Source organism: Sinocyclocheilus anshuiensis, unplaced genomic scaffold (assembly GCF_001515605.1).
Source record: "Sinocyclocheilus anshuiensis isolate Anshui unplaced genomic scaffold, SAMN03320099.WGS_v1.1 scaffold773, whole genome shotgun sequence".
In the NCBI taxonomy this organism is placed as follows: Eukaryota; Metazoa; Chordata; class Actinopteri; order Cypriniformes; family Cyprinidae; genus Sinocyclocheilus; species Sinocyclocheilus anshuiensis.
This window is the reverse complement of record NW_015539930.1, coordinates 556,285-573,144: the sequence shown is the minus strand read 5'-3', so window position 1 is coordinate 573,144 and position 16,860 is coordinate 556,285. Positions and strand designations below refer to the sequence as shown.

Here is a 16,860-nt window from a genome sequence, read left to right as displayed (position 1 = left end):
TATATATATATTTGTGGAATTTTAAAAGGCAATGAAAACAAAAGCATCACCCATTTGTTCTTTACTTTCTCTGTTTTTTAAATGAAAAGAGTGACCTTGGTTAAATTCGCTTGCGGACTGCCATCGAGTTAGCTTTCCTCGGAGCCAAAGTGGTGGTGATAGAGAAGAGAGATACATTCTCCAGGAACAACGTCCTACATCTCTGGCCCTACACCATTCATGACCTCAGGGCCTTAGGAGCCAAGAAGTTCTATGGAAAGTTCTGTGCTGGAGCAATCGACCACATCAGTGAGTTCTGAAACAACTTATCATTATAAGCAACCTATCATAACTTCCTTGTTTAAAGCAGTAGTCATTTTTAGTTCTCCTTTTGATTCTTTTCAAAGCCCTTCCTTTATTTATACATGCAGTGTATGCAACCTTTGAAGGTTATCTACAGTAATATTTTACCAAAAAACTTACATTATAAATCCTAATAAGTTAAGTCTACTCAACTCTTTTGAGGAAACTCATTCCCTCAGGTTATTATAGATAGCTAAATCTAATACTATTATAAACATATTTCAATTGAAATAAAGCTGAAATAAAAAGAATGTTGAGTTGGCAACTAATTTAAATACATTTAAGTTAAAGCACTAAAACGACTAACTGGAAATAAATAAAAACTTAAACTAAAAATAAAAATAAATTAAATCTAAATGGTAATATAAAAAATAAAAAAGACAATCACGTCACATTTTTAATAGAAATAATTACTAGAAAGTAATCAAATTAAAATGAAAATATAAAAGTAAAAACTTAATCAAAATATGAATAAACCATAATAATATATAAATAATACTATAACAGTTAATTCCCATTGAATTAACATAAATATTAAAGTACAGATAACTTAAAGCTGCAGTCCGTAAGTTTTGCCTCTTTGTCGCCTGTAGTCTAATCTCTAATTGTCAAACAATTCGAATTTCATACCAAGAAATTCTTTTAACCCAAAAAGCAAACTATGCTCCCTGCGAACTGGTTGTCTTTAAAATACAAATCGTGTGTAATCCCAGGCTATCTGTAATCAGAAGCACATTTAAAACTGGAATATAATTTAATTTCATTCACATGTGTTTCATATAATCCTTTCTGGATTACAATCTGCCATCAAAATTATTTTTTGACAATGAATTATTCCAGCTGCTGTGAGAAAAGGCTATAAACGATCCGGCACCTGCAGGATCCTCACATGCGATAGCCTAGTAGCCGGGACAACTTCTTTATGTTTACAGACGTGACGTAATGACGCAACAGCATGCTCGAATTTCCCGTGAAAACCTACCCGTACCACTCAAATTAGAAAACATTATTATAAGCTAATCGTTGTGAATCGGGCTGAAGTAAGGCGATAGTTTTGAACACTGGCTGGTTATGTACTTGCTCAAGTATTGATAAAAAGTTATGGACTGCAGCTTTAAAAGGCAAGTAGACGTAACTCAGGTTTTCTAATGTATATTTTGTTTAATTTACTTAATTGATTAAAGTCATTGAAACAAGTTATTGATCCACATCAACATCTTTATTTCATAGCTGAAATTCAGTCAAATATATTGACTTAACTATATTTCATAATATAGATAATATATTTACAGTCTTATTCACCATCACTCTATCGCAGAATATTTTATTCCTGGGGAAAACGAAACAAAAGGCTGCTGTTTCCATACAGTGAAGTGGATGGTGACCACTGGCTGTCAAGGCTTACGATAGCTTTGTGTGAGGAACAAACTGAAATGTATGACCTTTCAGGATTTGGAATATTGCACAGAAGTCATATGAACTACTTTTATGTTGCTTTAATGTCCTTTTAGGAGCTTGACAATCCCAGTTCCTATCCATTTTCACTGTATGGAAAAGAGACGATGATAGTATTTCCATTTTTGGGACGAACTATCCAAATGATGAAACACTAAGTGAAAATACTATCCTGACACTCTAATGACGATATTTCTGTTCTCACATCTGTTCGTTCTACTGGTTGGTGTTTTTATAAGTGAGGCATTGTTAGCGTGACTGTGAGGCTAATGGTTCTTGCTCTGGCTGGGTTTGGCAGGCATTCGGCAGCTCCAGCTCATGCTCCTGAAGATCGCTCTGCTTCTGGGTGTGGAGTTTCACGTAAATGTGGAGTTCATCAAGCTAGTGGAGCCTCCAGAGGACCAGGAGAATGAGGGTAAGACTGACGGCCCCAGATCCAGACTAGACGCTCTCCCGACTAGCAGTCAGTCGAAAGATGTTTATTATTGCTACTTCCAGAATACTAAACATTTACATTTGGCAGATACTTTTATTCAAAAGCGACATACATTGCATTAAAAGTACACATTTTATATCAATTCTTGCTTTCCCTGGGAACTGAACCCATGACCTTGGTGTTGCTAGCGCCATGCTCTGCTGTTTTTAACTACTGAAAAACTAGATGATGACACAAAACTATAAAAACAACACAAAAGGTAATATGGGGTTATGTAGCAATCAGGAAATGCTATTTTATATTTTTGCTTCTTCAAAGTAGCTTCCCTTTGTCTGGATCAGGGGTTTTAAAACTTTGATGGCTTGGACAGCCAAATATGATGATCCTCTTGTGAGAGTCCCTCTTTGTAAAAGTTATGTATATATTTCCCTACTATACATAATGCTTTTTTCCAGTATTCGAAGAGTTCACACATATGCTAGACACTTTTTGGCTGCTGTTCCTTCATTATCTGCTCCAACTTATCCATTAAAACTAAATACATAGGCATTTAAGAGTAATGCGTTTTATTAAAAATATCTTTGTTAATTATAATGAACATGCATTCAGTCAACCGTGTCCAAACTTTTCACTGGTATAATATATGCACCAACTACTCAGTCTGCTTTCTAAGCCTGTTTATACCCAGAATGCCCATATATCCCACTACTTTGATTTATATCCCATAGTGTTATTAGACACCACATAAGCTTCTTGATGAATCTAGGTTCTTTTGATTTTGCTGTCTCTGACATTTTCTTTGGAGCTGTGTAAGGTTTTCTGGGCTGGTCTGTCATTACCAGGAAGATGAACGGACGGAGTGCTTCCTGCCTCACTATAATAGCTGTTTCCATGACAACCAAACAACACCTGCAGAGCTGTTAATGCAATTTTAATGCCCATGGAAAAGTGTGCAGATCCACTTCACTCTCCCCTCCCGCATCTAAGTGTCATTTTATGACTACATAGCATGCATAGTGTTCTCTCGTTACACACTGCTCTGCGATCTCATTTCACAAGATTTCTAAACGATTAGTAGATCTTGATAATTAGAGACACAACTCGTACTCTAGGTCCAAGGAGTGTGTTTCCATATATGGCCACTTTGGTCATCTATGGAGGAACAACATTGCGTAAGCTTCTCCCCTAGACTTCTAGACCATTAGCAATCTGTCTTTCTCCCTTCAACAGCAATGACAGCAGGCTGATAAAAACCAAAAGAGCTTTCTAAATTAAGAATGTGTGCTTGCTGTGACCCTGTACTATGGCTTTGAGCGATACTCATGATCCTGGATATAGTTCAGTTGGATCATGTAAAGTTCTCAGCTTGTATATGTGTTTATTTTGCTTTAAAGTTGTACTTTAAATGTTTGACATTGATGGTTGGCTTTTATTAATAATAGTTGAATGACTTGCTGTGACTGTATGTTTCTGGAATGCATGGCAATTTTAGTCAAGATTGCATAATGCATACATGAGTAGCATGACCTAATCTCGTTGAAATATGTAGCTGTTAGAAAAATGTTTTTCATTTAGCAGATTATTTTCATTTAAAACAACCTGTGGTTCACTTACAGCAAGAGCAGTCCCTCAGAAGTGAACTTGGGTGAAGTGTCTTGAAATATTTTGATATTTGTATTGTATTCGCTCCTCCCAGCTCCTGTCCTCCCCGGAGGAAAAAATATTGCTCAGATGTTGCTTGGGAGATTAAATGAGTTCCCAGTTTTGTATCAACTCTTAGATGCTTCTGAAATTCCTTAGGAGAAATAAAAATAGAAAGAACAGAATAAATTGTTGGCATGCATTAAGAATATAGAGCTATGAAATGCATGTGGATAAGTTAATAATTAAGTTTTTGGAGTTTGAGACATTGTTGAAATCTCTTTTGAAATACAAAGATTGCTAGGATTGTTTTCTTAGTAGAATGGCACGTCTATTTTTATTTCTACTAACAAATGAGTCAATAGCTGGCATGCAAGAGTATAGAGCTAGAAAATTAAAGTGGGTAACAGCTCAGATAATTAAGTCTCTGGAGAGTTTGATGTTCGAGTTCATATTTAAAACTCAGAAATTGACATCTTGCCAAATCAGAGCACATTTTGAGACATTGTTGAGATTTCTTCTAAAACTCAAGAAGAAAAACAAACAGATTACTTGGGTCAATCTCTGAAAAGCATCTGAAAATCTCATTGTTCTCTGGGAGATATTAAAGATATCACAGGTATGATTTGTCATTTTTCAGGCTGAATGAATGTGTTTGTTTCTGCAGGGCCGGGCTGGAGGGCAGAGATCTGGCCTGCGGATCACCCTGTGGCCGACTTCGACTTTGATGTGGTGGTGGGAGCTGATGGGAGACGAAACTCTTTAGAAGGTATACGCCCAGATGGGTGGAGATGATGCAATTGCTGCTCAATCACCATTAAAGAACTGCTCATGAGAAATAAAATGTTAAAATCTGTATGCTGTGCTGAATTACATATATTATGCAGACTAAAATAAACACATGCAGCCCTTTGTTTGCACAGTAACTAAGAGGCTATAATAATCTTTGCTCTACGATTACAAACTGTTCTAGCAGTAACTAAAATGATACCTACCTAAAATATGATAGCATGTACATGAAAACAGCATGTCATATGGTCTTTCAAATAATGTAACAGCACACTTCTCAACAAGTCACACAATTTGAGGTATCTTTCACGTCTAGAACACAAACGGTGCAGGATGGGTTATGTGCCAAGAATGTGAAAGAATATGAGCAAAATGGCAAATACAGGAATAGTTCACCCAAAAATGAAAATTTTCTGAAAATCTACTCCTTCACTCACTCTTATGTAGATGAGTTTGTTTCTTCATCAGAACAGATTTGGAGAAATTTGGTATTACATCACTTGCTCACCAATGGATCCTCTGCAGTGAATGGGTGCCGTCAGAATGAGAGTCCAAACAGCTGATAAAAACATCACAATAATCTACAAGACATTATAAGACTGGAGTGGTGTGAATTACTTGTGAAGTGAAAGCTGTTGTGATTACTTGTGGGCTATAGTGATATTTTTATCAGCTGTTTGGACTCTCATGACGGCACCCATTCACTACAGAGGATCCATTTAAACAGCATTAATACAACTTTTTAAGATATAATCCAAACCCTTTCTTTGTTATGGGTTTTCTATCATTAAAATAACCTCAGCAACTCTTAAAATGTGGCCTGTGCTCTTGGCCGAAGTCCCTAGAATGGAATGTTTTATCCAAGAAGGTTATTAAGCCATAAAATCATGTTGTAAAGCGATACTGCATGATGTCACCAGCCACCCACCAGTTACATATGAGATCAGCGAGTCAACATGTGCTCTTGAGGAGCTCGCAGGGTTTCTGAACACTTTTCAGCTGATGATGGGAGTCCGTTGGACTCTGTTTTCCAGGTTCGTCATCTTTTCACTTATCCCTAATCAAATGCTTTTTCCAAAAAAGGCAATTTTTTTCAACTGTGCCTTCCAAACTATGAGATGTTAGCTCATTGCCCAATTATGAGTAACTTCAGGGAAAAAAAGAAACCCAGTTTGTTTTGGACATTAAGTGAGCTAGTTCAAGACGTCTAGGGAAAGTTAAATTTATCCTATTCTGAGGCAGAGCAGCGGTCAGGCGAAAGCAGCTGGATTTGGACTGAAAAGCAGATGACGAAGAAGAGAACTGATGCCTTAGTGAATTAACAACATGGCAGTAATGGAACAGTTCTGGCTCTTAATCAAATCGGTGTCTGTTCGTAGAGAAGCTCTGTAGAGCCTCATGCATTATTTTGCAGGATGAGAAAGCAGAGCCAATTCTCCTCGAGCCAAGTCAGCCCACTCAACAGCCATTAAAAATGAACAGCGTGTGCCATTTTTGTAAAATTTGGATGAACTTATTTGCCATTAGTATTTAGTTCTAATACATAAAGACACTTTGTTCAGTCTTTTTTCATAACTGAGCTCTAACATGTCTTAATCAGGCATAATGCAATAAAAAATATATTTTCTGAGTCAATCAGAGTTTCTGTCCAAAAAAAAACAATGAGAAACAGAATATTTTGTCGATCTCTTGGGACTCAATACGGGTACAAATATTCTGAAAAGGCAGTTTTCGCCTTTCATTTGTTGTGCAGATCAATCTCTCTTTATCAGAAGAGATTTACTTGACAGACTCAGTATATACATATTCAGTGATTAAAGGAATAGTTCACCCAAATATGAAAATTGTCATAATTTTCAAATTGTGTTTGTGATGTCACCAAATTCCAGCATCTCTATTTTACCTGTCAACATGCATTACAGAAAATAATGTTTTGAAACGTCCTCACTTTGAAAGGCGTTTTCAAAAATCTCAGTTTTCAATGACTAACTGTAAAATGCTGCTAATGTGTGGAAAGAGGGCAAAATGTAGAGAAAATATTTTTAAACGTATTGTATTTCTGTGGACGGGACCTTGGTAGGCCGGCCACTATGAAATATCACCCCATAACTATTGGCCCATAACTGTTCATTAAACTTCAATCTTCAAGTCAAATCAAGCGTTATTTTTATATCATTGATGTACTATGTTTGTTAATATTTTGAATTTGATTTGATTTTTATATATTGTTTTCATTTTTAGTTTTAGTAATTTTGTTGTGTGTTTTTGTCATTTTATTATTATTATTATTATTATTATTATTTTAAATACTGTATGTCTATGTAGTTTTTTAATAAGTTTTAGTTGTTTTAGTACTGCTCAAGTCAAACTAAATGAAAATGAGAAATGTTGCCTTGGCAAGTTTTTTTAAAAAATATTAAATTTTATTTCAGTTAATATTTTATTTCAAGTAATGAAAATTGTTTTTATTGTTTTAGTTTTAGTTAACGATAATTACCCTGGTTACGTCAAGTCACATTTATTTACATAGCTCTTTATACAACTCGGATTGTTTCAAAGCAACTTCATATTAATAAACAGGAAAATAACAGTGTCAGTCCTGTAAAATTGATTATGATACACATTATATTTCAGCTTTAAATCAGCTCTATAGAAGACAATAGTATTATAATTCAACTCCGTTTAGTTCAATGTTGTTTGAGTTCAGTTTAAGTGTCAATGATGCAATGTTCGTCCAGCTCAATTCTGTTCAAATTATTGTCCTATTCAATAGTGTCAGTACAGTTAAATTGATGATATTACTGAATATTAATTCTTTTAAACCCCAAAATATCTTCAGACGGGCAGTATTCAGTGTGGACTTTGGAGTTAAATTGAGCCTCTGAGAACCTAAAATAATGGGTGTATAATACTGGTAGAGCGGCATGTTTGTGCTGCATTAGATTAGCTCTTTCAAACACGAGGAAAAAAATGCACCGTTATTGCTTTACAAACTTCTAAACACTTTTCCCCTTGCTCTTTTCCCCTTCTTCTCTCTCTCTTTCTCAGGGTTCAGGAGGAAGGAATTTCGTGGCAAACTGGCCATCGCCATAACGGCAAACTTTATCAACAGAAACACCACCGCTGAGGCAAAGGTCGAAGAGATAAGTGGAGTTGCCTTCATCTTCAACCAGAAATTCTTTCAGGATCTCAAACAGGAAACTGGTGAGCAATATGTGCCACATTAGCCACTAAAAATACACCACATTCGTCTAAACTAAGCATCCAGCCCTCTGGATAATAAAGAAATATCTCCCAACCATCTCAACTATGTACTTTCACCTCTTCCCGGTATTTCCCGCAATGTTTTCCATAAGCGTGTCAGTGTTATTTGCTGTTAGGAGCGACCATATTTCAGTTATCGTCCTCTTGCTCTGATTTGCCCCGTGAATGTTTATCCTCCAGGGGATTATGGGCTTCCTCCCTTCAAACACTTACGTATGCTTTGTATACCTGTCGTGACTCGTACCCCTTTGAAACTGAATTCCTTTAAAATCCTGTGTTAAACTCACTCTGACCTCATGAGATTCGTTTTATCATATTACAGGCATGAAGATGTTACAGATGAGAGTCTCTGACACAGATTTAAAGGGGTCATATGATGCAATTTCAAGTTTTCCTTTCTCTTTGGAGTGTTACAAGCTGTTCGTGCATAGATAAGATCCCTAAAGTTGCAAAGACTAAAGTCTCAAACCCAAAGAGATATTCTTTAAAAAAGTTAAGACTCGTCCACGCCCTCCTAAAACGCCTTGATTAAGTTGTATTTACAACACTGTTCCAGAACAGTTCAAACCAAATATTCAGATGTGTGCAGCTCATTTTACGGAGGACTGCTTCCTGAACCTGGGAGAGTAGCCTACAATGTTGTGCACAAAGGTTGTTTCTATAAAGTGGGGCAATTCCATTAAATAATGTTCTTTTTAGCAACGTCATATGACCCCTTTAAGTAATACCACGATTTCGTCTCTTTTGCAGGGATTGATCTAGAGAACATCGTCTACTACAAAGACAACACACACTACTTTGTCATGACGGCTAAGAAGCAGAGCCTGCTGGACAAGGGTGTCATCATTCATGTGAGTTTGGTGCTTTGCTCTGTAGCAAGTGTCGAGTGAACTCTTTATCTCAGCTTCTTGCAAGAAGGAGGGACGAGACACCTAACAACAATATGTCCAGAGACTTATACACACTCCTAAGGAGCACATATTTATCAGGGGTGGAGACACACAGGCACAAACGCTCTCTGGTACTCTCAGTTCTTGGGCCTCATCATTGGCGCACATTAGGGTTGTTGGCACTGTCTGTGCTGATCTGATTCACACAGTGAGTCGAGTGCTAGAACTGAGTGTGCGGCTGAGTGTGTTCACTAAAATCCTATTTTGGATTGTGGCCAGCTTTGGAAAGTCATCCAGTCTTTCCTCAAGCCCTTTTTTACACTGTCTGAAGGCAGATATTTTATTTAGCGTCTGTTTTGCAGATCTGGATTTTTATGGTCAAGGTCAAGTGTGTAATTTCTGCACTACTAGTATCACCAAACAAATTTGGCCCCCTCCCCAGTATATGTATATGTGGGTCAAAGACATTAAGATGTCCACATCAAAAGAAATGTACAAAAGTGATTTTATGTGTCTGTTTTGCAGATCTGGATTTTTATGGTCAAGGTCAAGTGTGTAATTTCTGCACTACTAGTATCACCAAACAAATTTGGCCCCCTCCCCAGTATATGTATATGTGGGTCAAAGACATTAAGATGTCCACATCAAAAGAAATTTACAAAAGTGATTTTATGTCCATAGAAAGCACATTAAATGTAAGTAAAGTGTCTACTTTTAAGGTTTCAAATACGTTTTTGGAGAATAAAATGTCAAAATTTGGTTGAAATAATGTTACATTGTCATTCAGTGTAACACAATAGTTATGTAAAAATTCAAACAACATGCTTATTCTGATGTGTACATATTAAAATATACAGTATAAAAGAATAAGGGAGCATATTAAATTTGATTGTGTTTTAAATGAGTAAAAAAATCTTACTGACAAATGGGCAAAACTTAGGATAGTGGCAAATTTTAAAAATGTAAAATTACAACTAATTAGTATTTGGGGTGAAAGTAATTAGTCTTTTAATATGTAATTAATGGATTTTTGTTGTAAATATGCCTGACAAGATTGTTACACTGAATGACATTTTATGGGTCTCTTCTGTAAATCAGGGAAAAACAAAAACAAAATTGCAATTAAATTAAACAGAAAATATTTACATTTTTGGGGGGGAAAACAACAACAATTTAAAGCAGTATTACACATTGTTTTTATGCATAAACCCTTTTTCGTCTTTGATCCATGTACATATCAAATATAGATGTTTTTTTTTTTATTCAGTAAAAATATTTAAGGATCCTTAGAACAAGGTACATTTTCTTGAGGAACAAAGTTGCATAAGAGATTAAGACTTATTTTCAGAGAATAAGATTTTTTTTTTGGTGTTGTTTTTAGCGTTTAGTGAGGTTTATGTTTAAGGGTGAATTGTAAATAGCAGTGTCCAAGATAAAGAAATTGAAAAATATATATTTAAAAAATATTGTACATTTCTTAATATTTTCAATATTAAAAAATAAAATAATTTAAATATATCACTTAAAATCACTTTTGGTGATTGTACCATGATTTTACAATTAAATTCTTCAAATTTAATTGGACATTTTACAGCTTGAACATGAATTAGTCATTTTAAAACCTACTCACTGACATTGACACACTTGTGTGTGTGTGTATTTTTGTTTTCTACATGTCTCTTCATGGTGGTCACACTACATGACTTTAATTTTATTTTAAACATCTGGAACATTTTTAACAAAATTACTTAACTGCTTAATTTTTCTAAATAATAATAATACATTTATAAATAATATCCTTTTAATAAGGCTTAAATCTTGCATATTTTCCAATTTATTTTGAAAATAGATCCATGTAAAAATTGACCATGTCACTGACCCTTAAACTAAAAAAAAAAATGTGAAGAGTCTTTATGATCTGTCTCCATTCTTGTATTGAATAATAACTTTTTACAATTCAATCATTCAGTGCACAGTTAATGCACAGTGCATAAAAGTCCCACCTTGTGTTTTTTTCATAGTATTTGTTTCATTTATATTTCAGAAGTAAAATGCATTGTGAATCCCGTTTCACGTTAACCAAAGAACCAGCTATCAAACTAATGTCTAATCAGTAGACATTAGTTTTGACTTGCTTGCAGTCTTAGTTAAAGAATCGGCTATCACAGCTCACTTTCAGTCAGTAGACATACTGTATGTTTGGTGTGGTAACCAAATATTTTGTATTGACTAGGATTATATCGACACTGAGGCACTGCTGAACAGTGAGAATGTGAACCAAGAGGCTTTGCTGGCATATGGACGAGAGGCAGCCGACTACGCCACCCACTACCAGCTGCCCACGCTGGACTACGCCATGAACCACTGCGGTCAGCCTGATGTGGCCATGTTCGATTTCACGAGCATGTACGCCTCAGAAAATGCTGCTCTGGTCCGGGAGAGGTTTGGTCACAGTGTGCTGGTGGCACTAGTGGGAGACAGTCTTCTAGAGGTGAGGAGATTACATTACTGTGCAGTTGCACTTAAATAATCATCATCATCCTTGCGTTTATTTATATTTATGATAATTACGTTTGATTCTGATGACATGTGTTTGTGGTTGTCTGTCTTACTGTAGCCCTTCTGGCCTATGGGGACCGGCTGTGCCCGTGGCTTCCTGGCAGCCTTTGACACGGCTTGGATGGTAAAAAGTTGGGCGCAGAGTAGAAATCCACTCGAGGTGCTGGCAGAGAGGTCAGTGAAGGTCAAATTTCACATGTGCAAACAATAAATGCACACACAGCTCCAGATGAATACAGAAACATGATGTCATCTATAAAAAAGATAGATGTAAATGGTTTCATAATTAATATTCATAATATTAATGAATATTTTTTGTCCGATTTTAAATGTGTTGAAAGTTAACAGGTACTTATTATACCATTAATAGCCTGTTTATGTAGGTGTTTTGTTGTTAATTTTTCTAGGGAGAGTTTGTACCGATTGCTACCTCAGACAACACCTGAAAACATCGCCAAAAACTTAGATTTCTACACCATAGATCCAGGAACACGCTATCCCAACCTTAATTCAAACTGTGTGAGGCCACACCAGGTGAGATGGCATTACTATTTACATAAAAAAAATGCATGGTAAAATCACTGCAATTCACAACCTCAAGTGACTTATTGTTTTTTAACACGCATGCCAATCATGATAAACTAATACATAACAGTTGGGAATAATTGCAATTTTTGAAAGAAGTCCGTTACGCTCACCAATGCTGCATTTATTTGATAAAAAAAACAGTAATACTGTGAAATATTATTAGAGTTTAAAAGAACTGTTTTTTTTTTTCTGTTTTACTTTATTCTAAAATGTAATTTATTCCTATCATGGAGAAGCTGAATTTTCAGCATCGACAGTTTTTGCCGCTTAATATTTTTGTGGAAACCTATACCAATACCTTTCATTCATGTCCCGAGGGAAGTAAGATAAAAAAAAAAAAATGATTTTATACTTTTATTCAGCAAGGATGCATTAAATTGATCAAAAGTGGCAGTTATAATGTCACAAAAGATTTCTATTTCTATTGAATTTTCTATTGATCAAAGTATGCTAAAAAATATTAAGCAGTCAAAACTCTTCAACATTTATGATAAGAACCATTATTAATTATTAAGCACTATTAATAACTGATCACCAAGAAATTTATAACAAATTATTTTGAATTCCAAATAATTATTCCAAACTGAAGAGATGTTCTGTATATAAACACAACAAATAAATACATTATTAACTGTTGACGACTTAGTTGCCAAGCAACTTGGCACATTCATTTATTACAACAGTGATTGGCAAATCTGATTTGCAACCACAAATGCCTACAGATAATTTAAACTGTTATTATTAAATTAAACTATTTTGTGCTTCTTTTCCTTTGTTTTCACTGTTTTATAAAAGCAGTAAGTTCCTTAAAGGGGTCATATGATGCGATTTCAAGTTTTCCTTTCTCTTTGGTGATGCGGAGTTTTGCGCATTGTGTGTGTGTGTGTGTGTGCGCGCGCATGTGTGAGAGAGAGAGAGAGAGACAGGGTCACAACTGTCTTAACCGTGGCTTGTGTACTGCAAACACATACCAGCTTCATCACTGTGTCTGTCACGCGACTCTGTTCCCCTTTCGGGCTCTGTCTTTACATTTATTTTGAAAGATGAAGCTCGCGATTATGGTAAGGGGCGTTACATTTCCGACGAGTGCTTGCGGTGTTCGGCCAATCACAATGCACTGGTTCAGCTGGCCAATCAGAGCAGACTGCGCTTGTCGGAAGGAGGGACTTTGTAGAAAACAAAGCGTTTGAGAGAGGCGGGGCATAGAGGACCTACAATAATGTACAGTAATTGAAAAATAATGTGTTTTTTGAACATTAAAGCATGTCAACATATTCTGATACACCAAATACACAAAATAATGATCTTTAAAAAAGCATCATATTGACCTCTTTAAAGCTATGTGTTATAGTGATTTTGTTGTTCAACAAGGCTTTAAAACGTGGCTAATCCAATCAGAATTTAGAGTCGTAAATATACATTTTAAATTTCTCCTTTGTAGGTCCGCAACAACTATATCTGTGGAGAGATGAAGTCGTGCTCTCTGGAACGGGCCGCCACGATACGCCGCCCTGTCAACTTGGCCAGAAGAGGTTAGAAGAACCTTCGAATCAGTCTAACACATATCTATAATTATCCTCTGCTCTTTTAATTGAGTGAACCAGTCAGTTCCTCAAGAGTTGCCGCCACTATGAGCGCTGAGATTTGCATATGATAATCATAGACAAAACGCAAGTAAGTTGAGAGAAGACAAGTGTTTACAGAATTCCTACCTTCTGCAGATAACGGGCAGCTCCTGTTTTAGGAATGTTCTCAAAACATCAGAGCGAGTGCAGTCCTTCTACGATGTAGCAGGTTCAGGGAGAGGTAGAATTTCTTTCTGCTGAGGGAATTTGACCCAGACTGAGATTTGTTATTACCAGCAGTGCCAAAGTAAGAAGAGAACTACCTTAAGTGAGGAGTAAGGATCCTTCCAGACATGCTGCTCGAAGGAATCGTTCATCCAAAAAATGGAACTTCATTATTTACTCGCCCTCATGTTGTTCCAATCCTGTATGATCTTTAGTTTCATGAAACATAAAAGAAGAAACGTTAAAGAATGTTCATGCTGCTTATTTCCATAAAATAAAACATGATGACAGTGGGCTATAAAAACCAACTTTTATGAATTGTACGCTATATATCAAGTCTTCTGAGGTCTGCTTTTGTTTATGGAAAACAGCAGCATGAACATTTCTCAAAATATCTTTATTTGTTTTCCACAGAAGAAAAAAAGGACATGAGAGTGAGTAAACAATGACTGATTTTTATTTTTAGGTGAGCTATCCTTTTAATATAGTGTCTTTGCCCTTTAAACTTTATATTAATTAGATACCAGAATATACACTACTGGTCAAAAGTTTGGAATTTAAAATGTTTTTTTAAAAAGGTCTCGTATGCTCAAAAGTCTGCATTTATTTGACTGACAATACATTAAAAACAGTGATATTGTGAAATAACTTAAAATGACTGTTTTCGGTTTTAAAAAATAAAATGTCTTTAAAATATATTCAGTATCACATGATCCTTCAGAAATAATTCTGATATCTTAATTTTGGTGCTGAATTATTATTGCTACTATATTTTTGAGGAACTCATGATCAATGTTGGGGTAACGCATTACAAGTAACATGAGTTATGCAATCAGATTACTTTTTCAAGTACCTAGTAAAGAAATTAATTACTTTTAAATTTCCAACGAAATATCTGAGTTACTTTTCCAAATAAGTAACGCCAGTTACTTTGTTTTCACGTTTATTTATTGACATCTTTCCTGTCCTGCAAAATTCAGCTTTGCCATCACAGGAATAAATAACATTTTAAAATATATTCAAATAGAAAACACTTCTTTTAAATTGTAATAATATTATTTTGCAATATTACTGTTTTCACTGCATTTTTGATCAAATAAATGCATTATGGTGAGCATAAGAAAATCTTATATTATTCCAAACTTTTGACCAGTAATGTACATCAGTTAGAAATGTGCTGTGCGTGCACTGTTCTGCAGAACTTCCTCTTTCCTTGGCTAAATTTGCCTCTTAAAAAGAAATAGAACAAGAGTCAAAAACAGAAATACCACATATCTTTAGGCCCTGGTCATGCTGCTGTTTCCTAATTCAATCAGAATAAATCCTTTCCGCTATTGCTGTTCTTTTGAGCTTGTTTACTACACCTAAAAACAGTTAGCTGTCAGGATGACACCACTCTGAAACATTAATAAACAGTGTGTTGCGTAAGAGGAGGATTATGCTGCTGTGAGATTGATGAGGCAAGTTCAGACACCTGACACAGAGAAGACGTCACCTTGACTTTCAGTCCAGATCAATCCTTGTATATATTTTCATATAGCTAAAGTCTCTGCTTCTCAGGGTTTTTTTTTGGGGGGGGGGGTTGATCAGTTTCAAAATAACATTTTTCTCTGGTTGTATGTGTGTTTAACAGAGTCTGAGATCAGGCCGAGTCGGTTACTGACGTGGTGTCAGAAGCAGACAGAGGGCTACAGGGGTGTGAATGTGACTGACCTCACTTCCTGTTGGATCAGTGGCCTGGCTTTCTGTGCTCTCATACATCGCTTCAGACCACAGCTCATGTGAGATTCTTTACATCTCTCTTCTTCATCAGGAAACATCATCAGTACACTGTCTTTCCCGTTTATAAATTTCACATTTCAAATCTGTAACTAATATCGTGATCAGTAGAATCACCTTAAGTATTGCATCTAACTATTTGTATGACACTTACATAGTGCTATGGCAGTGTATGATTACCGTTATTCATATACACTACCATAGTATTTACATGGTACTCCAAGGTACTATGGTATTACCATGGTCAATCTTTAAAAAATATGTAATATTGCCATGATACCTCGGCAAAAAAACGTACTAAACAACACTGTCTTAAAAACATCTTGCTAGAATGTCCAGAATTAGGTGTAAAGGAGGTATTACAATGGTGCCATGTCCAAAAAATGCATGGTATTGGTATCACCATGGTACAAAGTAAAAAAATATATATATAGTATTACTATTCTACCATGTGCAAAAAAAAACAAAACAAAGCATAGTATTACCATATTACAGTACCATAGGTTGGTGCTATGTCCAGAAAAAAAAAAACACACACAAACCCTGTCTTAAAAACGTATCATTGGTACAGTATTTTCATTGTAGAAATTGACAACAAACATGGAACTACTACCATGTGCAAAATAAATAAATAAATGGTATTACCATGGTTACATGTCAAAATAAATATATGGTTCAATGTCAAAATAAATATATTTCTTAAAAAACATGGTATTAACATGGTACCAATTATAAAACGTATTATTGCTCTGGTATCAAAAAACATGGCACCGTATTTTTAAAAACGTGTATGTATTGTTATTAACTTATACAAAAACAAACTAACAAAAAACATATTATTGGTATACATGGTATTACGTCAGTACTACATCCAGAAAATTACATATATAAATCACATGGTAATAACATGGTGCCATGTCCAAATGAATATTGTACATGTCTTAAAAACATGGTATTACCATCATATCATATCATTTCTGTCAGGACCACTATCGTCAAAGATGATTGACAATTCGCATACAGTTTGGATTGGCGGTATGGTTCTGTTCTGGGCAAGTACTCCCTGCGCATCCATGCAGCCTAGCATGGATGAGAGCAGGGAGAGCAGCGATAACCCCCCCAGGGTAAACCGAACAGAACCAACATAAATGTATTGCAGATTTCATTAAAGTTCAATAATGTTATGTACACATTTTAGAATTAGACTGATTCAAAGGAGAATCAGAAGGCTGAATCCTGACTGACAGAGGAGGAGTTGGGGACGGAGGAGGGTAATTTGCTCCTGAGCAAGTGATAAAGCTGCTGAATAATCCTGAATAGACCTTGT

At 35.6% G+C, this 16,860-nt stretch overlaps 1 protein-coding gene across 1 annotated transcript in view; it reads left to right on the top strand.

Annotated features, from left to right (window-relative positions):
* LOC107686850 (protein-methionine sulfoxide oxidase MICAL2-like) overlaps nucleotides 1–16,860 on the top strand; it is a 53,583-nt gene that overhangs the window by 9,647 nt on the left and 27,076 nt on the right. The window contains exons 2-11 of the mRNA XM_016484004.1: nucleotides 117–288; nucleotides 2,096–2,212; nucleotides 4,542–4,643; nucleotides 7,712–7,867; nucleotides 8,678–8,778; nucleotides 11,051–11,308; nucleotides 11,435–11,550; nucleotides 11,784–11,910; nucleotides 13,406–13,496; nucleotides 15,388–15,535. Coding sequence (XP_016339490.1) covers nucleotides 117–288; nucleotides 2,096–2,212; nucleotides 4,542–4,643; nucleotides 7,712–7,867; nucleotides 8,678–8,778; nucleotides 11,051–11,308; nucleotides 11,435–11,550; nucleotides 11,784–11,910; nucleotides 13,406–13,496; nucleotides 15,388–15,535 — 1,388 coding nt within the window. The remainder of the gene's footprint in view (nucleotides 1–116; nucleotides 289–2,095; nucleotides 2,213–4,541; nucleotides 4,644–7,711; nucleotides 7,868–8,677; nucleotides 8,779–11,050; nucleotides 11,309–11,434; nucleotides 11,551–11,783; nucleotides 11,911–13,405; nucleotides 13,497–15,387; nucleotides 15,536–16,860) is intronic.